This window comes from Acanthopagrus latus, chromosome 17, assembly GCF_904848185.1.
Source record: "Acanthopagrus latus isolate v.2019 chromosome 17, fAcaLat1.1, whole genome shotgun sequence".
Classification (NCBI taxonomy): domain Eukaryota; kingdom Metazoa; phylum Chordata; class Actinopteri; order Spariformes; family Sparidae; genus Acanthopagrus; species Acanthopagrus latus.
In genome coordinates, this window is record NC_051055.1 from 14,049,326 (window position 1) to 14,072,146 (window position 22,821).

At 42.8% G+C, this 22,821-nt stretch overlaps 1 protein-coding gene across 1 annotated transcript in view; it reads right to left on the reverse strand.

Annotated features, from left to right (window-relative positions):
• Positions 1 to 5,513: 5,513 nt before the first annotated feature.
• lars2 (leucyl-tRNA synthetase 2, mitochondrial) overlaps positions 5,514 to 22,821 on the reverse strand; it is a 35,325-nt gene continuing 18,017 nt past the window's right edge. The window contains exons 8-21 of the mRNA XM_037075220.1: positions 21,531 to 21,638; positions 18,808 to 18,967; positions 18,300 to 18,404; positions 17,821 to 17,936; positions 16,640 to 16,923; positions 13,981 to 14,079; positions 11,633 to 11,770; positions 11,444 to 11,547; positions 10,713 to 10,892; positions 10,430 to 10,599; positions 9,498 to 9,575; positions 9,296 to 9,407; positions 7,895 to 8,022; positions 5,514 to 5,888 (exon numbers count right to left, since the gene is read on the reverse strand). Coding sequence (XP_036931115.1) covers positions 5,709 to 5,888; positions 7,895 to 8,022; positions 9,296 to 9,407; positions 9,498 to 9,575; positions 10,430 to 10,599; positions 10,713 to 10,892; positions 11,444 to 11,547; positions 11,633 to 11,770; positions 13,981 to 14,079; positions 16,640 to 16,923; positions 17,821 to 17,936; positions 18,300 to 18,404; positions 18,808 to 18,967; positions 21,531 to 21,638 — 1,962 coding nt within the window. The 3' untranslated portion in view covers positions 5,514 to 5,708. The remainder of the gene's footprint in view (positions 5,889 to 7,894; positions 8,023 to 9,295; positions 9,408 to 9,497; positions 9,576 to 10,429; positions 10,600 to 10,712; positions 10,893 to 11,443; positions 11,548 to 11,632; positions 11,771 to 13,980; positions 14,080 to 16,639; positions 16,924 to 17,820; positions 17,937 to 18,299; positions 18,405 to 18,807; positions 18,968 to 21,530; positions 21,639 to 22,821) is intronic.

Consider the following 22,821-nt stretch of genomic DNA (forward strand, 5'->3'; position numbering starts at 1 on the left):
GCCAACTCAGACATAATTTTTTTCCATAGCTGAATAAACAAGCTGTTCTCAGAGGTAAGTAAAGGTCCCAGAACACCTTGAAACTAGAAAGGTGGCAGGGTCCGCCACAAATAAATGAAGTAAAGCAGTGCAGACCAGTTTATTCAGTTTATTCAATCATTAAAACACATCATTTGTTTTGTAAAATTCTGTTTCTGTTCCTACTGCTTTTCAGCCTCCTTCATGTACAGAAACGATACATTTCAGAGGCAAATATTGTTGCCTACTTTTTTAGTCATCAACAAATAAATAATGTGATACTGTGGGTCAGATAAGAATCAGCCGTCGAGTAAAATTCACAAGCTACCCAGCTGTATCTATAAGAGAATAAAAAGTAGTGCCACTTTAACCAGCTGCGACATGAACAACAAAAAAGGTCAATACCAGTAGGCTGCATCAGTAATTGTTATTCAGTAATAGAATATACATTATTCTGAAATGGGCCATTTTGTACTGTAACTATATTTTAATTGGAATACTTTTGTACTATTACTTAGATCTGAGTACTGGCTTGTAACAGAGTATTTCTACATTGTGGTATTGTTAATTGTATGAGTAAAACATCCGGTACTTCTTCCACCACTGTACGTTTGTTACATAGCCTATTAAACACAAGCACAAATCTGACTTTACTGGAGTGCTTCCATTTCATGCTGCTATAAAAGTCCACTTATTTAGAAAATTAATTATTGACTTAAGGAGATTGTGTGCTCCACTGTAATGCAGTTACTTGTTGCTACTTTCAAAACCCTAAAAAAAAACATTTAATCTGCTTATAAAATATGAAACTATCCACCAACAATGCTCCAACTCCAATGTTTGGAGTAAGCTCCTCTTCCACCAACTTTCATGCAGAATAATTCTTATTCTAATAGTATGTAATAGTGTTACACACTCACACTGGCATTTCTGCATTCAGAACTCATACTGTTCAGTTGAAATACATTTAGATAATAATAGACCAACTTACATAACACTTTCATTGCAGACTTTTTAATGTAGTGAAGTGTTTTTACAGTGTAGCATAGCTATTTTTACTGAATAATCCTCTTCTACCACCACTTACGGGTTTAGTGATAGGAAGAGAGGAGGAAAAAGAAAGTAAAGCAAATGGGGGATGGGCAATTATTTTGAGATGCTTTTGAGAAGAAAGCCTTTTAATCTGGCACCCTAAATGTTCAATGCCTGTTAATTATCTGGCTTTGAAAACTTGCAGGGTAAATAGATACATCCTCATTAGATTTTAATTAACCAGCAGATTAAACCTGTAGGACATAACCTCTAAGTTTCCTGCACCTAATCTGGTGGAGCAAACCCCCATATTTGTGGTTGAGGGGGGTATTTACAGTACATGTGCCCCCTCTTGTTTTGGTTGAATGATGTCACACATTCTCTCCCCCCGCCCCCGCACACACCCACACACACACACACAAACACAGTGACCCTATGTCTCGACCCTGGCTGGAATATTTGACACAGAGTTAGGGTACAATAGGATGAACTCATCATGTGTACGGGAAAAGAGCTCAACCTCCCAGCAAACATATAGGAACACATTGTAATTGTATCCTGGACGGAACCTGTGTGTGCATATATTGTCTGACAGCCCCGGTTGATGAAAAACAGTATGGAGTCAGTACATTGAGGGGGCCTCTAGACTGCAGCTAGTTGTGTAATTAAAACAGAAGGTTTAGAAGGCACAGCCATTTTTATGTTTGGGGAAACAGTCATCATAATACAGCATTCCCTCCAAGCTTCAGGCTTACCTTGCTTCACAAATATCAACCAAAAACAGCTGAGTGTGTGGTAATAACACAGGGTTAGGACACAGAAGGTTATTAAATGTGTAAGTCAGAATCTAAATGAATGCTACAAAGTTGTCAACACACATTGAACAGAAGGAGGTATACAACCAATTTACAATGTGACCACAAGATATGTTTGTGCATATATCATAAAGCAGTCTAAACGAAATCATCCTCAACATGTTTTCTGTTTTTGTAATTATTTCTCTGAGTAAGGTTAATTCAAACACATGGTAACAGCAGCAGGGGTTTTGGAAAACCTGAGATCATTTGGCTTCAGCGATTACGTTAATTGGCCCATTTGCACCTCATAAAAGGGGAAAAAATAGAATAAAACGTGTTCGAACTTTATTTCCAAGTATTGAAACATACATAGGTCTGTCTCGTCATTACTTTGTGTTGGACATTATATCGTCACAGAACCCATTTGTGATAGACAATATTACGGTCATATTAATGTCATTGATATAATAACTGTATGACAACATAATAACTGAATGCAGGTACACTCTTTCATAGAGCAATGGCCTTTTAGTTCTTAAGACTATTCAGATATTATGATTGGCATGTGAAAGAAATGATTAAGATATCCCAACTAAATAAGCATTCTGATGACTTTCTTATGTAAATGAATATGCATGTAAACACCACAGCCAAAGTTGAGGTCAGCAAAAACATTCAATATCAAGTCGATATCAAGTTGATAACATAATTATTGTGACAGGCCTACACATTCATTTATGCAAATAGGTCTAAGTGGCTGGGTATAATTGAAACAAAAACATTCAAAATATCTTAAGAACTTTGATTATGTCAATAATCAATTCAATCAATCACTTTGTTACAGTATTGTTTTCATCAAGAAAAGCCTCGTTCTTACACATTCAAAGAGATATCAGATGCTGTCATGTAGGAAACAAGACGTTAAGTTTGTTCTGTTTATTAAATCATTTCCTCTGGGGGGGCTTTAAAAGCATCTTTCTGTGTTTGGACTGGTGATTAGGAGCAAGTTTATTATACATCTGTATATTATGTAATATACACACATATATATGTGTCCTGATTCCTGAAAGGCATATGCAATTGCAACATTGGGTCAAATCAAATAGAGTAGCAATAACTTTTACTTTATAAGGCATTTAGTTTGAAGCAGCTGCAGTACTGATTAGTCACTGAGTGCCAAGTGCATGACAACACTGATTCAAGATGGATCGAAACAGATGGATTTAACAGATTTGTTTAAAAAAACTGCAATGAAGCTCTTGACAGATAAGAAGAGAAGATGAGAGAAATGATAATGGCCCACACATATGTGATGCTTTCACAACACCCTAAACAGTCGGGACTACATACAGTGCATTCAGTTTAAATCATAGATCCAAGGTGCAGCCAATGATTATTATTGTCACAAAAAAGTGGCGCCTTCAAGTTGCTTCTTTTTTATTATAGCCGTCACTCCAAAACCCAAAGACTCATATTTACGAAGAAATGACAAGACAAAAAATGCAGTAAATCCTCACCTTTAAGAAGCTAGGACATTGATATCTTTGCTTGAAAAATGATTGAAACAGTTTAACAGCAGACTAGTAGTTGCAGCTCTCCACAGACCCATTCAATACAAAACATATCACCTGTGTTCTTGTATACAGAAGAGAATATAGTCTAGTTTACATGCTCAAAGGGGCAAAATGAAAAGTAAATAACTCTGGCTCGTGTGGAGCATTCACTTATACCCCAAGAGTTAAGCTTTCTCCTCAAAACCAGAAAAAGGACGAGCGAGACACCGCTTATACAATGAGCTCACCCGGAAAACATCCACGGATGACCAAATTACCAGCATTCAGGCCGGCAAGATAATGAGCTGTGGCATTGCTTCGTCCCCCTGTGAGAATACCCGGCCCAGTTCAGGGACTCAGCTGGTGCAGTGGAGGGTGACTGTGACTGCACCGCTGCGCACTCCACCCTTATTTTCCACCGGCGGAGTTTCTCCAGAGGAAGGGGAGTGATTTTCTTCGACTCATCAGAGACAATTCATGCTGCACATCTCGTATTTAAGAAAGACTATGACTGTGGTCTGAAGACAAACTGAGTCACAGTGGAATACTGTTGCCTATTCAATAATCCTAGTCGTCATGGAAACTGCAGAGCTGACGAAAAGTGTTAAATGGCTCCAGGGGATGTTGGTGACAAAATTAATTATTAGAGGAAATGCTTCAGTACAGCTCAGACCTCATTTTACTAGAAGCAGTGGACAGAAATATCTTACTTGTCTATTTATTCAGTCTGGGGAGGGCTTCCTGGCATGCCTTAAACATCCAAAATTGCATCGCTGTTGCCCCTTCTCAGTGACACAACAATTTGAGCTCATCGTTCAGGCTGGTTCATGTTCGGACCTGCTTATTAGCTGGAGGAGAGCGCAAAGAGAGGTGTGACAAGAATTGCAGCAATAACACAAAAAAGAGGAAGAGATCAGGGGGTTAAGAACCACCTCCCATGAATCTAATTTTCATTTCACAAAGCCGGGTCTGAAAGTGTGAAAGAAAACAAGGCACGCAAAAATGAGTTGACAGAAGACATAGTGCCCCTCTCTCTCTTCTCTCAAACTGTTTTGTGCTGTGGCAGCATCTGGTTGAGATCAAATTCACAGAATCTGAGACAATACAGAGAATAACAAACACGGTTTTGGCTCTTTGCCCCCCTCCTCTTATTCGTGGTTTCTCTTCCTGTTATTCTGTCTCTCCTGTGAGCCCTTTCCTGTCACCTGATGGCCAGAGATAGAGCACAGAAATATGGAAAAGGAGGCATGGAATGTTCTGTTTCACCTTTGGTCTGCATATCTTTAATGAAAAACACACCTTCTATTACTTACAGAATGAGATACAGCATGACCGTATCAGTCAGGAGCTGACCATCTCATACTGTAAAAATAAGAGCACTTCCTCAAAACAGAAGCTGACCTTGCAGAACTCACACATGCGTCTCACTTTTCAAAAGAGATCGCATTCCTTCTTTTTTCATTCATTCACAGAAGCCAGACAACGTATTAGACTTTTCTTAGGTGACGTGGGCACTGTAAGATGTTGCGCACGTCAGGTAGCTGCTTACTCACCAAGCCTTTCAAGATAAGCTAGTGGGAGTACACATGGATTCATTTCAGTGCTGCAGGCGCGCGAGCTCTGCCAGGACAGTGACAATGGCTGAGTCATGCTGACCCAGTGAACAGGCACAGTGCAGCGACCATGATACGGTGGCAGAGCTGAAAAATCCCAGACCGCATTAGGCCCTTCAGTGACTTCAAATAGACCTTCTGGTAAAACGAGCCTCACAGAGCACAGCAGCATGTCCAGGAGCCAAACAGCAGGTCCGTGTATGGTGCTCAGAAGAGATCTGCAGCTTGAAACAAACACTGATAAGGCAGATCATGACTGCGTGACTCAGCCGAGACACTGTGCAGGCCAGCATATGGCAGAGGAAGCGGTGTGAAGTTGCGGTCCCGAGTGCAATGCTGTAAAGTGCCATTCAGGGAGAAAGGAGGAATGATGACTGGAATGTGAAGTGATGTTTGGGCTCGTGTGTGATTGTCAAGAGGGTCTGACTAAACGGGAGGCTGATCTGGAAGAGACAGATGCTAAATCTGCCTTGGCAAAATGATAAGAGGCGAGAAACCCATTGCTTATTGAAGCTTTTATTAAAAACAGGATAATATTAATAAAAAAATCTTTAGACATATTAACATTCAAGTTTAGACAGTTAATACAAACCATTATTTTTTTCTTTGTCTGAGTTCATGACATATAAAACATCAGTTTTGCCCTGCTGAGTCACTGACTGACGGGGGTTCAACAAGCATCCACCGTGTGAACATCACTCTTCGATGAGGAAGTTAATGAGGGCGGTCCTGGGGGAGAGGATGGCTCTCTTGATGCTGCGTGCGCTGAGAAGCTTCTGTCCGAGCGGGCTCTCCAGGATGAGCTGCTGCACCCGATCTGAATCTTTGGATACCTGCAGAGGCACGGTCACACTCCCACAGGGCTTGTTGTTTATCTGAGGGGTAAGAAGAGAGAGGGGGGAAAAAAGACAAGTTACTTCCCTTTCAACAAGTCTATATTTGAATTAAGTTCTGCCCTGTCAGGCTGTACCCAGGCTTTTCCTTCCTGGCATAAAAAGTCCCAAAATAACAGGCTCCACCTCTCCTTCCACATATACAGTGAACCCTTAAAACACATAGTTAGTGGGTAGGTATGGGAAGGGCACTCGGTCCTGTAATGTTTAGAGGCATGTGTATGTGTGCACATGGTGAATGTGATCACATTTCTGGAAGTGGCCGGAAATTAATGCTGTGTGTGTGTGTGTGTGTGTGTGTGTGTGTGTGTGTGTGTGTGTGTGTGTGTCAGAGGCCACTCAGCCTTGGCATCCCCTCTGGGACAAACCCCAGACATGATTAGAGGCCAGAGGGAGTGACGTTGCCTCCACAGGGCAGAGGAAGCCCACAACAGAGAGCTCAGCCCTGAAGTAAAACCAACATCATCATCATCGAGCACTGGGAGCTCAGATATATGTACTTTGTGTTGAGTGTGTGTGTTAGAGGCGGGTGGGTGGACATGTTTTCATGACTTTGTTGAATGAGAGCTGAACAAGAAGAAAACAATACAGTACACACCTTCTTTGATGTGGATATCATTATATCTTGATATGGCGAAAGTGTTGTCTTTAAGGGGTGCATCACAGTAAAGCGACGTCATTTTTGGGAATTTACCAAAATTGTACTCGTGCTAACCATTTGTTATCCCTACAATATTGTCACAATACCAATATCAAGGTATTTGGTAAAATACACCATGATATCTGGTCTTGTCACCCACTCCCAGCATTTATGAAGTGCTTTCCAGGCGATTTAGGATATCGATATATCACGATGTATCACGATATAACCTAAAAATATCACAATTTTACTTTAAGGCCATATCACCCAGCCTTAACAGAAATTTGTCTTTCCCTGTCTTTTTCTGCTGATGTATTTCCTTAAAAACTTAAAACCAACAGTCCCTTGACTTGGTGAGGATAAGCCTCATAATGTGGAAATGTCTTTAGTATGATGGTTTCTGACATTAGTCGTCAAATATATCGCAACACAAACCCACACACACTGTCCAGGTGTGTCTCATTTCTGTCTTGTGGTTTCTTGTCTCTCTGTCAGAGTAAAGAGGGAGAATCCCATCGGTGGATGACAGGTGCTGTTAGTCAGCTGACTGCCTTTTCTGTCATCACACATCATGCGTTTGTGCGTGTGTGTGTGGTTGAGGGGATTAGCAGGTTCCTCTCTGGGGGTACGACCCTCTAGAAAGAAAACGGTTGGATTAAAGTAGTCTCAGCTTTTATCTTTTAACCGAGTACATATTCAGGGGTCTGTGTGTGTGTGTGTGTGTGTGTGTGCGTGTGTATGCGTGTGTGTGTGTGTTTTTATGCATTTGTGTGTGTTAGTATGTCTGTGTGTTCATTCATGTGCAAGTGTATAGTATGTGTGGATGTTTGGATCTGATCCAAGTTGATTTTCTGAACCTCCCCCATCACAGCTGGATATTCTCTCTGATTATCTGTATGCCTTTGAAAGTTCTCACACACACAAAACACACACATTCACACAGACTTTCACTCCTGATGATGACATACACTGCCAGGCTTTCGCTATTTGTCTGATTGAGCTCACAGACAGAAAAAAGGAACAAGAAATAGGAGCGAGACGGGAATAACACGGTGTGTTCTGCTCCTGGCTTTTAATTATTGACCCACTTGTCTATTTAGCATAATGCACACCACTTGACATGCAGACGCATAAACACACACACACACACGCACCATGCACGCACACAGGGTAATCATAGGCTCCATTGAAAATTACAGACTACATGAATGTAATCATGGACCTAAGACTTTGGGGTTAAGAGTGGATCTTAAGTGCTAGTGAATGCAAAAGAAAACGTGTGTACGTATCCATATTAATATAGTTGTGTATAAACAATGAGCAGAGGGGTTAGGGTGTGGGATCCTACCATCACAAACAGCTCCACAAAGTCAGGGACATCCAGGTACTTGGGGTCCACAGCTGGCCAGGACTGTTGCAGAACATCTCCTCTCTGCTGGAGGAGGAGGCTGAGGGGGTTTTTCACCTGACAAAGACCTGGGAGAGACCCAGGGGGGGACACACAGGAGGAAAACAGTGAAGAGAACTGCAGGGAATGGGCTGGGGATGACATTTATTCTGTTTTCTACCCAGTTTGTTTTCTTATTCGTAGTGTAAAAGTAAAATCTCGATGAAAGGTCAAACAACAGCCCATCATCCCACTTAAACAAGCGTTTAAGTGTGCACGCCCCAGAGGCACAAGGAGAGGATGTGTGCTTCCTCTATCCTGCGTCGTGTGTGCGTGAACACACACAACATTCAACGTGACCGAGTGCAGCAGAGGTCCCATGTTCCTCACTTGTATGTCCACTTAAAAAAAAAATACAATGTAAGCACAAGCAAAATGCACACATCCAGCAGTGCACACCTCTTCCTCCCCTCACCCAGAGATTATCTGTCAGGTTATTTCCTGACTGCGCCTATCAGCTGGACATTATATTTTTGTCCGGAAGCTCTTTTTCTCTCAGCTGTGCGCAAAAAGCTTGTGTACGTGTGTCATCGACAATAAGGGGATGTCCTCCGGGCCAGCGCAGGGCCAAGTGTTCACACAAGGCAGGAAAAGTGACGTGATTTCCCCTTGTATTGTTTATTTTCAACACACAAACTCTGAGCACTGCTTTCAGTTTCATTTGATGGATGCAGTGCGTGGCTTTGGCTCGTGTAGGACATATAGAACTAATAACAATGTCTGTCTGCAATACCTTCTGGGTAGAAAACTCCAGCGTCGCGTAGCTAACATACACTTTAAGTTTCTTGTTTGTGTTGGATGACTTTCATGTAATAACAACACTTTTGCTAACATAAGGTTTGAGACCTGTTGACCTGTGACTAAAGAATAACGACAGCTTGAGTCGTAGTTAGTCTGTTGATTTGGTTTATCAAAGACCCAAGCAAAGCAACACAATGCATAAACATAATCAGAGCAGGATGAGACAAAAGTTCAAAAAATTGTTTCACAGACTTAATGGCGGTTGATTACATCACTGCTGGATGTTCACTGGTTCACTGAAATGAGCAGCAGTTAATCTGAGGCAACTTCCTCTTACAGACATTAGAAATAACCTAATTTCACCACAAAACTCACAAGCTTATGTTGCTGTGTAAAAATCTTATTCACCAAGAGGCGACCCCACCGACATTCAGAGACTAAAGAGCGGAAGTAATGTAACAGCATACGCTGACCACTTCCCTGTGTTGTGAGGGAAGTGTGTGTTCCCCGAGTGTTTGAATACATTGTTTATTATGTGTGAATAATCTGAATGTCACCAACCTGCCCACAGTTCAGAAGCCAGGTGAGGGGCCATGGGTGCTGTCATCAATACCACTGCAGCCAAAGCTTCTTCAAACTCCACACTGTGCTGCACCACCCTGGCTGCTGCACTCTGAACACACCAACAGAGGTAAAAAAAATTTGATTTCCAAGCGTGATAAATGTGACATTTGTATTTCAAGGTGCCGGAGGGCATACTCACACTCAGCGTATTAGTAAGGCCCATCAGGCGAGAAATGGCTGCGTTGAAGAGGAAGTCCTCTGTGAAGTGAGATGTCACCTGGAAAGACACAGTCAGTCAGGAGAAATTCTGAAGTTTTGGGTCACTGGACATACGGAGGGGACTTTGTCGTAGGATCATTTTTCAGTCTTTCTCTGAAGAGTTAACAGAAAACAATGACAGGCGCAGTCACCGTGTGTGCCAGCTGTGGGCACACAGCATGTCAACATTCTCAGCCTTCTGGGAAGGAGAGCCCATTTGGGAAGGGCCTTAGGGAGGAGGAGGAGGTCGATCACTGAGGCTTTTCCGAGGGACGGATCAAAGGACAGCCTCGGCTTTGGGGGCTTACGGCAAACAGCCTGAGGTCCTTTAACAGCACCGACGACCCAGAGGGGTGGAGAGAGAGAGAATCAAACCTGGCGGCCAAAGGAGGCTATTTATACAGTGTGAAAGAAGGCAGAGTGGATTTAAAATCAATTTCCATCCTCTCCTTCTTTTACTCTTTGCTCTGGGGGTTTCAGGTTATGGTGGATGGAAAGGCTGGACCTCAGGACTGTGTATTGTTAGCTGTGAGCATATTAGCAGTCATAATGTACACTGTAAGTGAGGAAAGGTATCTTACCATGCCTTCCAACAGCATGTTGTTCCATTAAGTGCTATAAAAAATGTAAATACTCAAGTAAAGTAAAAGTATCTCACATTTATACTTAAGTATAGAACTTGATTAAATGCACTTTCCATCACTGCATCTATCTCATTGAAGGAAGTTGGCTTGCTGTGTTAAGCTGGGATGCAGAACATGGACCCACTACTGACCCCTACTGTTGATGACTGTTGCATTAAATTGAATTTAAATGTCACCCTGAGACGTTTTCAGCCATTTATTCCACAGGCTGAGGCTATGGAATCATTACCTCTTGAACAGCGTAGTTCTTGTTGTCCCAGATCTTCTTGGCCTCTGCCAGCTCTTTCTTCTTCAGCAGGGAGGGGTTGGGGATATCTCCAGACTGCCGGGCTGCCCTCAGCTTGGTCACCAGCTGCCAGAGACGAGACTGCCACCGCAGAACCCCGGAGAGGGCGTCCGCTGAGGACACAGAAGAAAAGGGACATTCTGACATCAAGGTAAAGTTTACAAAACTAACGTATGTCATTCTGAATATATGGGGCAAAATAATAACGCAAGGTGTCACGGCTCACTCTTGACATTCCAGAGGATGTCCTGCTCAGGCGGTGCGGCGTAAAGGATGTAGAGTCGAACTGTGTCGACGCCGTACTGCTGCACCACGTCTTGGGGGTCGAGGCCGTTGTGTTTGGACTTGCTCATCTTTTCAAATGTCACCTCAACACGACCACCGCCGCGCGCCACCGGCTCCTTATCTGGGAAAAGCAGGTCGGGAGTCTGAGGTCAGCCTGACAGAGTAGCAAACTCTTTAAGTTATCGACAGTAAGAACTTTCAATCCTCATTTTGATGTCACTGTTTTCATTTGTATCATTTCCCGTTGGCTCTTCTTCGATCACAAAGAAAAATACGTGAGGCCTAATAAATATGAGCCTGTAACATGGGGATAGAGAGGCTTCCTTTTCTCTGTAAGCCACCAGAATCTCCTATTTATTTCGTTACTAGGCAATAGAGAGAAGCTGAAAATCCTTGGGCGTTGGGCCAATTGTGAGAGACCTCTCAGATCTCTTCAAAGGAAGTCTTTTAATTTGAATTTTGTCAAGAGTAGCTGGTTAACTTGTCAGTCAGTTGTAAAGAGCTTTAAAGCACAAAACACAGAGGGATAGCCGTTTACAGCAGAAAAAGGGACAAGGTAGGAAACTGATGATGTAATAGATTGTTTTAAAAAAAGGAGGATGTTGTCATGATTTCTCCTTTGTTTTATTAGTAGTGGGACCTCTCTTCTAATCGCCCGGCAGATTCAAGTACCTGTGAAGTCTATATCTTCTCTCTTTAGGTACTGGCCGCTGTCTGCCAGTTTGAAAGTCTGGCCTTTGATCAGACCCTGGACCAGCAGCTTCCGGAATGGCTCCCTGAAGGACAGAACGAAAGCCGGCTGATTCACAAAGGGACGTGTAATTCCAAAAGGAAAAGCCGTTGATGTTCTGCGCACTGTACCTGTGAGCAACGAGACCCTGGTCCTTGCAGAAATGACAGAGGAAGCGAGCATAGTACAGGTGCATGACGGCATGCTCCTTTCCTCCGATGTACAGGTCCACGGGCAGCCAGTGATCAGCTAAGTGGCGCTCAAAAGGCCTGGAGAGAAGAAGGAAGATCGAAGAGTTAGGTCTCAATGGAGAGAGAGGACAAGATACGTGAAGATGTTTAATGCTTAGTCTGACCAGTCGTTTCTCATGTTTTAAATGGTTAAAATGGTCAGTGGATTGTATTTACATAGCATCACTCTCTCTCCTGAGACACAGCTGCCTTGTTTTTGCACTTCCCAAAGATCAAATGTCAAACAGTGTATCGCGTACTGTGACATCTTCTTTCTGTCCTTCTGTTGGTGAAGTTTATGTAAGTTCTTTATCCTTTTTTTGATTTATTCGTGGAATCTTTCAGTGCTCATGCCAACAACTCCCACTAAACATGACATGCATGACTTCCTCTTTAGAACAGCGAGTTCTTGGCCACTTAGATATGGGTTTTGGATTTCAGCTCTTAAAAATGCTAAAAACACTTTAATTTTGCAGTTCTACAGCATATCTATTGTTAATTTCTTATTTTAATTTACTTTGCTTTATCCAACTATGGTGCTGAAATGTTTAGACCATCCTGTGTGAAGCTTTTTTGCAAAGTGCTGTATAGGCTTGTTTGTTTTTATTGTTTTAAATTGAATTATTTGCTGATTTGACGTTTCTTTTTCTGTGTGTAGCATTTTATTCTATTTCTCTATCTTGTCTTTATCTTACTTTGGTGCTGAAATGTTAAGTATAGATTTCTCCATGTTAAGCTCTTTATAACTTTGTTTTGAAAGGCTCTGTATACAAACAGTTTATTGTCAGATAATTATTGCTATCAGAGTACTACAGCAAAGCAGTGATTTGTCAGTATAAAATGTCAACATTTTAAGCTTTATAAATATGCACACACACTTCCTCTAGGGGGCAGGCTGAATCTGATACACAAGGGTCCAGGGATGAAGCAAACAGAAGCCTCCTCTATCTCTCTGGACTCACACTGTTGAAGTAATATGAGTTTCAAATGGGGCTCTGAGGATTCTTCTACGCTCAGCTTCATGTGTGGAGAAAATTCCATCTAAGATTAGGTGGGACCAAGCTGTTTCTTGCAGATTTTCACATAAGAGCTGCATGCAGTTAGCCTGACTGGCGAGATGGTCAGCAGAGGCATGGATTCCACCTTAATGACTCTTTTTACGGCAGTCTGCTATCTCAGCGTGTCACCTTTTACTCCGGCCATTACTCTCCTACACACCTCTCAGGCTGACTGAACCAGGGAAAAAGTTATGAACTCATAAATCTGAAAAAAAAAATGTTTGCATCACTCCAGGGAACTCTAATACATAACCACACACATATACTTTCATATAACACCCTCTTCCTATTTCCTTCCTTTTCCTCGCTACTTTTAACATCTCCTGCTTCTTATTTTCATCGTTTCCCCCGGTGCGCATGAGGCTCAGCGGGCTAACTGAAATGCATAAATAGTGTAATTGCTTTTTCTGTTGTGCCATAATCTGTCCTGCTAAGAAAAATGATGGGGATAGAAGTCCCCCCCTCCTCCCTTTTAAAGCAGCTTTACAGCTAGGTCAGGGCACTGGGAAATTAATCTCTTTTGTTAAGCTCAGGGTATCGCCACCATCCCAGCAGGTGACAGCCACGGCTCCGTAATCTCTATTGGCAGGGAAGGCAACTTCCATGAAAGTTTGTGTGTGTGTGTGTGTGTGTGTGTGTGTGTGTGTGTGTGTGTGTGTGTGTGTGTGTGTGTGTGTGAGAGAGAGAGAGAGAGAGCGTTTGTGCACAGACAGTAAATGCATGTTTGAAAAGGTAAAGTGGGAGAGAGTGGGTGATCTTACAGTGAGCATGATTATGTGTTTAACATTCAAATAGTGCACACAGATTGTATGTGGTGAAAGTGCAATATATGAATAAAAATCAAGTTTCTATTTACAGTGCATATTACATGGAGAAAATGTTGTGTTTTTTTTAAATATCTAAAAAAAAAAAAAGAAAGAAAGAAAGAAAGAAAAAAGAAAAAGACAGATCTGCTTATCCGCCCACTGCTAGAGACACTTGTGCAGCTTTCTCTCTGTTTCATTTTCATCTGAACAAACAGAGTGTAAATAAGACCTGTGCAATTTGTGCTAAAAGCTGTCACAGTGTGAGAAAAAAAAAGATCCAAGAGGAGAAAAAATAAATAACGGAGCTGGCATTTGGTGGCTTTAGTGAGTCAAAAGTGGCTGCAAAAAGCAGCAAATTCGAGCCTCGGGAGGCGGCTCTTCATACCTCACTGTGTTCTGAGGGTCTGTGTATCTGAAGTAATACCAGGCTGAGTCCACAAATGTGTCCATGGTGTCCGTCTCCCTCCTTGCTGGGCCCTTACATCTGACAGAAGGGACAAAGAGAGTTGGCAAAGGCAGTGCAAAAATCAATATTAGGCTGACAAATTTGAAAGCTAACAAATGAATGATCCTTGTTTGTATGCTTAGTGAAATTGCACATTACGTGATTAACGTGTGTGTGTGTGTGTGTGTGTGTGTGTGTGTGTGTGTGTGTGTGTGTGTAAAGCTGGCTCCATCTGGTTGTGGGGGTCATGTCCCTGTAGAGCAGCACAGCTGAAGCCAGACTGGCACCAGAGCTCTGTTCCTGCGCCCTGACTAACAGGCTGTGCTAACAGGGAGTGAACTGGCAGGGCCGAGGACGTGATGATGTGTTTGTGTTGGAAATGCCACCTCGTGCCCCTTTTTGGTCCAAGCCAAACAGCACTTGGGGTACGTGATGCGAATCTGGCAACATCACTTTCACAGCAGAGGGGAGGACGTCAGCAAAGACACGGGAAAAAGAGCTTTTGGAAACTGTTCAGATGTGATTTATAGCGCTTAATGGAACAGTGAAAGCGTGTGCCTTTTACTTTATAATGAGTCTCAATAGAGTTAAAATCGGTGTCCCAGAAAGATAAACAGTAGCACAGCTTTGAGCTTCACTCTCTGCAACAGAGCTCGTTTGGTTTCCTGGATCTTATGGGATGTCTCTGCTGAGTCCAACCGTCTCTTCCCGTCTCACTCACTAATACAGACAGACAGACACGTCAAGAGGCAAAACCCCTCGACCACCCACCATACTGGTCTATAATAAGGCTGCGATGATAACGTAGGAGCTCCAGGTTGCCTAGCAACAAGACTAAGGTGTAGCAAGGTTAATATTTGGAAGCCAGGTGTTATTTCAAATGATGAAAAACCCACCAGTGAGATGATCCACCTATCACAAATTAATTCAAAAACAGGAACTTCACAAAATGCAGAAATCAAAGAGAAAAATTTCTGCGTGAGCAAGTGAGATTTCTCACCTCCTCTTTCACACCAGAATGGCCAATCAGAGGCCAGATTGTGGTCATTTGACACACAGCTGGTTCCCGCTAAAAAGTCAGACTTCTGAGGATCAGATCAGACAACACATGGTCGTATTCACTCTGGAGACGGCCTTTCTGTGGGCCTAACGACAAATGTAGGCAACTACATTCTAAAGCAACCTGTATGCACGAGCAGTGAGGTGTGAGTGTGTGTTTGCAGGACGAGCCAGAAAGAGCCAAGAGGCTCTCAAACAGATGAGGCAAGAGAGGCAGCTGCCCACTTCACCAAGGCTCTCTTCCCATCTGCTGTGTGTCTGCGTGACTGCCTACAAATACATGTGTGTGTGTGTCTGTGTATCTGTTGCTGTGCTAACTAGGTGGTCTCTCTCTTTTTACCTGTGAATTCACAGAACAACGCGCACCGACACACACCCTCTTCTCAATCAGTTGGCAGGCCAATTTACAGCGCTGTGTCGGCTCGGGGGGGGCGGGGGGGCAATATGTGCACACAGGAAATGACTTCCTGAAGGACAGATAAAACCATCTCTCATCACCCTGCTCGCCTGTGTTCATCCCAAACTTTAATTGGACATGGTCGACGAGTGAAGAGAGCAAATTTTCAGAGACGCTTAACAATGGAGGAGAGGAAACACAGCGTCTTGGCGATCATAGCCATCAATCAGCGCTAATGGGAGAGAATTATAGTAGCTTTGTGGAAGTAAGTGAACACAATCTGATGACTTGTGCCATCTGCGAGTGAGCGGCCCATTGTTTTAATCAACATGGTGCCATGATGGTGATTAGTCTTATTCAGAGAGGAATTCCCATGACAGCGAAGGACTCTGGAGACCCCGGCTGAGCAGACATTCTCAGATAGAGATAGTTTCACATCCTCTGATAGAATGTGTGGATGTGCGTGTGTGTGTGATTACACCTGTGTACAAAAAGGCAACTGTGTGTGCTACTGCAGGTACAGTATTCGTGTGTCTCTGGAGGCACAGCTGGCTTATGTAAGCTCCATCATCATCATCTCATGCTGCTCCTGTCACAGATGCCACTCATTACATAACCCCATCAGAGCTCAAGTATTAATCACACAACTCACAGCTCGCTCTCAGCGCTCTGTGTTCTTGTAAAGCTGTCAGTCCTCTCAGCCTGACTGACAGCGGGCTCATTTTGTCAGCGCTGGCCTTCCGAATAAACACAGGAAGTACAGAGGAGACGGTTTGCGCATAATTCAATTCTCACTCGACACACACGATAATGGACAGGATCTTTTCCCCGATCGCCTATGTTGTGCCAAAAAGAAATAACACGTCCCCCACTCCTGTTCTGCATCCTATTTGCTAAATCACACGGCTGAATAGTGGTCTGCTAATGCTGCAGTGCTACAGGAGGTGGTGGTGACTCCCAAATGGCCAGCTTGCTCAAGGTGCAAATGGGGTCTAAGACAAACAAGCGAGGACATCATGGTAACGAGTAAAATAAATATGTGAGGGATTCCCACACTCCTTAGGATGAAACTTGTAAAAATATAAAAAATATTAAATATGGCGTTTTAAAAAACATTTAAATAATGCACCCGGGTATTCTCACCTGGGACATGAGCAGCTGACCCAGTCGTGAACATCCTCCAGCGGCGACATACCTTTCCCCGTGAGAGATGGCAGCTTTGGTAACGTAACTGGTAACTCATCCACAGGGACTGCAACCGGACCACAGGACCCACAATGCACCACGGGGATGGGAGTGCCCCAGTACCTCTGTCTTGATATCAACCAGTCTCTGAGCTTTGAGCTGGTGAGGTGGCCTCCAACCCTCTGCTCTCTGGCCTTCTGGGTTATGGAGTCAAATGCCTGCTGCCTGGTGAGGCCCGAGAACTACAGAGAGACAAAAGGCAATGTGAGCTGGTGTATAATATGCAGGGTTTTGTAGTTTTCCCATATATTCAAACATTGGCACTTCATCAAATACGTTATATTTGTTGCTTTGAAAGCATGATGTTACTCTCATTATTCCTGTTTTAATCAAACCTTTTTCATACAAAATGCAGGTTCTGCTTACTGACTGTGTTTTTGTTCATGTGAATGCCCATACTGGGTTGGTCACAATGTGAGCATTTCCTTCCTTAGTAATAGCTGTATAATTTTAACAAAATTAGTTAAAAAAATATCAGGTAATGACAAAATAGAAGTGGTTAAAAAAAAAACCATATGACTTTTTTTGCCATTGTTGTTTAAGTTGTCTGCTGTTTGGCTGAGCAAATATTACAGTAAATAACCAGAGTTCGAAATCTGCACAGTTCATTTTTCACTTAAAAATGTCTAAGTAAATTTTGTGATCAAATTAAAGCCACAACACTGAGTCCAAGTGGATGATGTGCCAAATCTGACGAAAGCCCCTCAATGCACTCTTGGGATATCGCTGTCACAAGGATGGGCTCGATGAGGGAACAACCGGAATACAAAATTCAGATAAATTGTAAAAACAAATCCCTCTGTTGTTGGCCTGACAGGTTGTTGTGACCGTTTCAGCACTTTACATTATGGGAAACAAATACGCGAGTTTACCAGCTCCAATGCATACTGGAGACTTTTTTTTTTGTGTATGGCAGATTTAGCTTTTGCTTGCGTATTACACTCTATAAGCCAAACATTAAGCAATCAGTACTACTAATACCACTTATTATTATTATTATATCAACATCAATTATTATTTACTATAGTAGGTTGTTTTGAAAACAGTCATAGTTCATTTTATCAGTGGTGTGTCCTGACCTCATCAGAGTTGACCAGAGTTTGTGTGCCATCTTCATCACTTTTCAGCACCGTGGTCCACCTCAGGTTTAGAGCTCTGGCCACGGACAGATCCTCCTCACTGGAGTCTGGGATACCTGTCAGACACAGGTGCACAATGAACACGTAAGAGCGTATAAAAAACATAAACACAGACTTGGACATAACCAATCCCTTGAGAGAGAAACAAAACACCCCTGTGGCTAACACGTTAAGCATGTTATGATGTGACGACTCTCTAACTATCCCCCCGGGTCCAACCTCCACTTCTCTGAGACACAAACACCCACTGGTTAGTGCTGTGAAGGATTCATTTAGAGGAAAGGTGCCTTTTGCATGATTGGATGAATGACAATCAAAAATGTTTTCTCAAGACATGCATTCAAATCACTTTTTTGATCAGCCACATTGTCTAGGTGATTGTGAAACCCACCGCACAAACGCACACACCCATTACTTACCAATCATGGTATCCAGATAGCCATCAAACGCCTCCTTGTGCGAGATGACCACAGGAACCTCTTGGTCTGTGAACAGGTTGTACGCTGTGATCTCCGTCAGGGAGTCTGGAGAGCAGAGGGCAGGAGGTGTGAGAGAGGCACTGCCGCTTCCCCGGGTAGCTCATTATCAACAATCATTTACCGCTGAGGCACCGAGAACCTCTGGGGAATCCCAATTAACACACACTCACTCACCCACTCAAACATGCATCCATACTGGTGCTATGGATTATACGTTATGTAGACAAATACAGTACAAGTCTACAGTACAATACACATGTAGGTCCTCCTTCACATGAGGATCGATTTGACTCTGTTGCACTTCAGTTAATTAGGCACTGTTCAATACAGAACGCACACACGATGAAAAGGATCAGAAACTGTTTCCAGGAACCCTTTCATGCGCTGAGATGCAGATGTAAGAATCTCACGCCTGAATAACCTAAACGTGTGTGTCTCTTCAGCTCACCTCTGCCGGGCTCAAATCCTTTCTCCAGGGCAGAGCGGACTGAGCTGCTCCCATGCAGCAGTCTGTGGGAGGGCAGGATGGCCAGGTAGGCCGCTCCGAACACCGTCTCTGGGGATGAGCTGTAGGCCGACAGGGTCTCCCCCGTCTCCTCCCCGTTCACCTGGGAGATAAGACAAGTATGAGGGCACCGCTCAGTGTTCATGTGTCAACAGCTTCCCTGGAGCTGAGTTAATGAGGAAGACCTGCCGGCTCCTCAGGCTGCCATGATGACTACCATGTACATTAACACGTTACAGGGTGTTTTGTTTTGTTTTTTTTGTTTTTTTACCATTCTAAGATTTGTATTGTGTTGCTTTTTAATACTGATTAATTATATTGTTTTATATCTTATTGCTGAAACAAGCCAACCATCAATTAGTGCGAGGACAGAGAGTACAACATAATTGATTAGAAAGATCATATTATGCTTTTGGGGTTTTTGGCTTTCCTTTATATTGTGTTGTGTTGCATTTTTGCGCATGTAAGAGGTCTGCAAAGTGAGAAGGCCACGCTATAGGGAATTACTCTCTCCCACAGATAAAACTGCTCCTGCACTGCCTGATGCACCTGGTTTGGAGTTGATTCTTTACTTCCGTAACTTGTGTTCATCACTACGTGCAGGCTATAAATTATAAATAAATAAATAAATAAATACTAAAATATATACACTACAGTCAGTCAGCAGACATACAGCTGTAGCTGCGTTATTTAGACACGCTACCTTGCTCAGCACCCGTCCTACTCTGCCTCTGATCGGCTACATCCTGCCTGTTAAGTAATTCACATGTGCATCTCTCACCAAAGATGGAAAAGAGGCGCGATGTCTCACTGTCATGTCAAGACAAAGTATGAAAAAATGTTGTTATACAACTTTGTGTTTTAATTTGGTATTATTTCACACTCACATTTAATCACATTTAGTGTTTTTATTTATTTCATAGGTAGACATTTTGCACTCTGTTGTTCTTTTTTGTATGATAACTGTTGAGTCATCGGGTTCAAGACATCTGCAAGGGGCAGTGTGTAACGGCTTCATGTGTTGCACTCTGGATATTGTTGTGTTCTTCCGTGTGTCTGGACAAAATATTCATCTCACTTCCTTCGCACAATACACAAACACTCTTTTCACAATTTATTTGAGCCAATTTTCAAATTATCTACTAGTAGCATTAGCAAACAACGAAGCAAATTTAAGCTAATCCAACCTAAAACTGATTTTGGGCAGATTACTACAATATAGATTGCAATATAACCAGTCAGCTATAAAAGATCTTAATCAATTTAATTCATTAAATAATTCAATTAGCAGTTTGATGTGACAGTGAGATCTGGGAGAGCCCTGCCTGAAAGGAAAAAGTCTAGACAAAGAAGCCGACAAACGAGTGCCGACTTATTGGTTTGGCTTTAGTTGATGATGACGATGATGATGATAATGACGATGATGATGATGATGCTGCTGTTGTTGTGAAACCAGTCTCTGGTGTGTATTGAGCTAAAGAAATAACATTAATATACAAGTATGTCCAATGAGAACAAGATTTTAGCATGCTCACGAAGATTTAGCTCAGTGTACAACTGTTCATGAAGCACATCCTCACATGCGTTACGACACTCGAGGCACTTGAACCTCGACAATGTTTTACTTGCACTGAATGTAGTTTTTCCGAACGTGTACACATTATGTATCTTGTGACGTTGAAGGAATGCAGTTTGGTCCCCCAGCACACAGATCATTGTACATGAAGAGAACGACAATACAATTCTACCGTGAACCTGCACCCACACAGACCAAATCAACATGTTTTAAGATATTGATTGCGACTTGTGGAGGTAATCTGTCATCGTTTTGTTCATTTTTTTTACTGCATAAATGATTAACAATTAAACTGATGTACGCTCTGATGGACTGTGAGATGTTTGCAACATGTGCCACGCTCAGCTCTTTGATAAATAGTACGGTTACATGTCTTTAATCTTGTAATTGTATAGTGATGACACACTCATTGAAAGCGTTTCTGGGGTAATTAGTACATGTCATGCTGTAGGAGACACAATAATCCATATCTTCAGCCCCCTGGGGAGATAATGTGGTGAAGAGTTCATGTGCCGGTGTATGATGATGCAGCCATCCAATTAACTTAACAACCCCTGGTTTTAACTTTAATTCAGCATTTTGTGATCTAAGGCACATACAAACACGTAGCTGTCCTTTCCTCTGGAAAAATGTAGAGGTTTTGAATTAAGCGGCCGCCTTGAGTAAACATTTTTCTGATTCTTGTTCGAGGAGAGAGGTTTAATAAGAGTGCTGACAGGGCTCTCGGTGGGCTTTCTGCCACCGCTCAGTTTGAAACGACAGACGTGTGAAGAACTGTAAATATGGCTCTCGGAAAAACTCAATAGAAGCTAATCCGAGACATCGTCTGTTTGGGTAAATTGCCACTTGCAGATGGATGCACCCACTGCAATGTGAACAACAAAGTGAAGATTTTTATGTTTTGACACATGATTCTTCTGGAGAAATACATAAATAAACAAGGCAAGCAATCAGTCCTCGGGGTGAAGGAGATGGGAAACAGAGGCTTGGGAGAGGGAGCGACAGGGTAGAAAAGGACTGAGATTGAAAGAAAGCTAGAATGATGAATGAACAAAAAGGCGAGCAGGAGGTAGGGGGAGCTGAGATTCACCTTAAGTTTGAAATCGAAGTAGCAGCCGGTGCAGTCTCCAATCCAGTTTGCCTGCATGCCTTTGACCCCGTACCACTCTGGAAGGTCTGCCAAGGCGTCCAGGAGCGGCTGCAGGAAGAAGGACACAAGTTTTCTACTTTGTAAAACTTTGGAAAGAGTTATTTTCCCCTTTAATGTGGAATATAGATTCTTTTTTCTTGTAAGGGTGCAACCAGTTCCTCATACAGGACTGCAGCATAATGTAACTGACTCCCAACTCGGTGTGGCCTCTCTCAAAGCCCGGCCAATTTATTCTGACAAAGCAGCAGAGCCGACCAGGTCACGTTATGCAGACAAAGAGGGATTTTCAAAAAACCTGACCTCCACTCGCCCTACTTTCCTTGATATCACAAAGCAATCGACTATAAAGCACAAACACACTCTCTGTCTCTCTGTCTTTCTCTCTCTCTCTCACACACACACACACACACACACACACACACACACACACACACACCAACAACAGTTATTCTGCATGATTAAAGGAAGCTATGCATATCAACGAGGCTCAGGCCAAAAAGCCACAGCTGGGCTGAGGCCAGAGATGTTATAACTCTCCATTTCCTTTTCAGTCTGTCACAATCTATTACCCACAATCCCCCTTGCTGTGCTGCTCAGCATGCAGTACCTCATCACAGCAATACCGATACAAACGTAAACACTGCCTATAGTCATCACTAGTATGACTGAGGTGGAAAAAAGAGACGAGACATAAATCACAGCGAGCCTGTGTCAGCATGACCGTGAGACTCTCGGAGGAGACGCGGCAAAACAAAGATGTTCACAGCGACGAGGAGTGAAACAGGAAAGCTATGACGGGCAACTGACGGTGGCTTTGAGGAGAGAGAGGCAGTCAATGTTTTTATTTTCCTGGATAAGAAAACTAGAGTTTGGCACCGAAGCAGGAGTAACGGAAAGATGTACAGCAAGGACAGGAGACTCTCCATGGCAACTAAGAAAAGCTTGAGAGAGAAAAGGCAATAACCGAGGATTGTGATTTTGTGTGTGTGTGTGTACGTGCTTGCGTGCTTGTGTGCATGAAAGAAAGTGACATCAGGTTCACTTCCGACAAAAAATATTGCACAAGGCAACAATACAAATCTGTTCACAAGACACTCGTAGAAGCTGTGAGCTGCACAGTCAAAAATACATGCTTCCTCCTTTCTGTAGTAGTATTTATCCATCTCGATTGTTTTAGTGTTAGTTGCAGAGTTTTTGAAATATCAGCCATAGCAATGTCCATCCTCTTGGA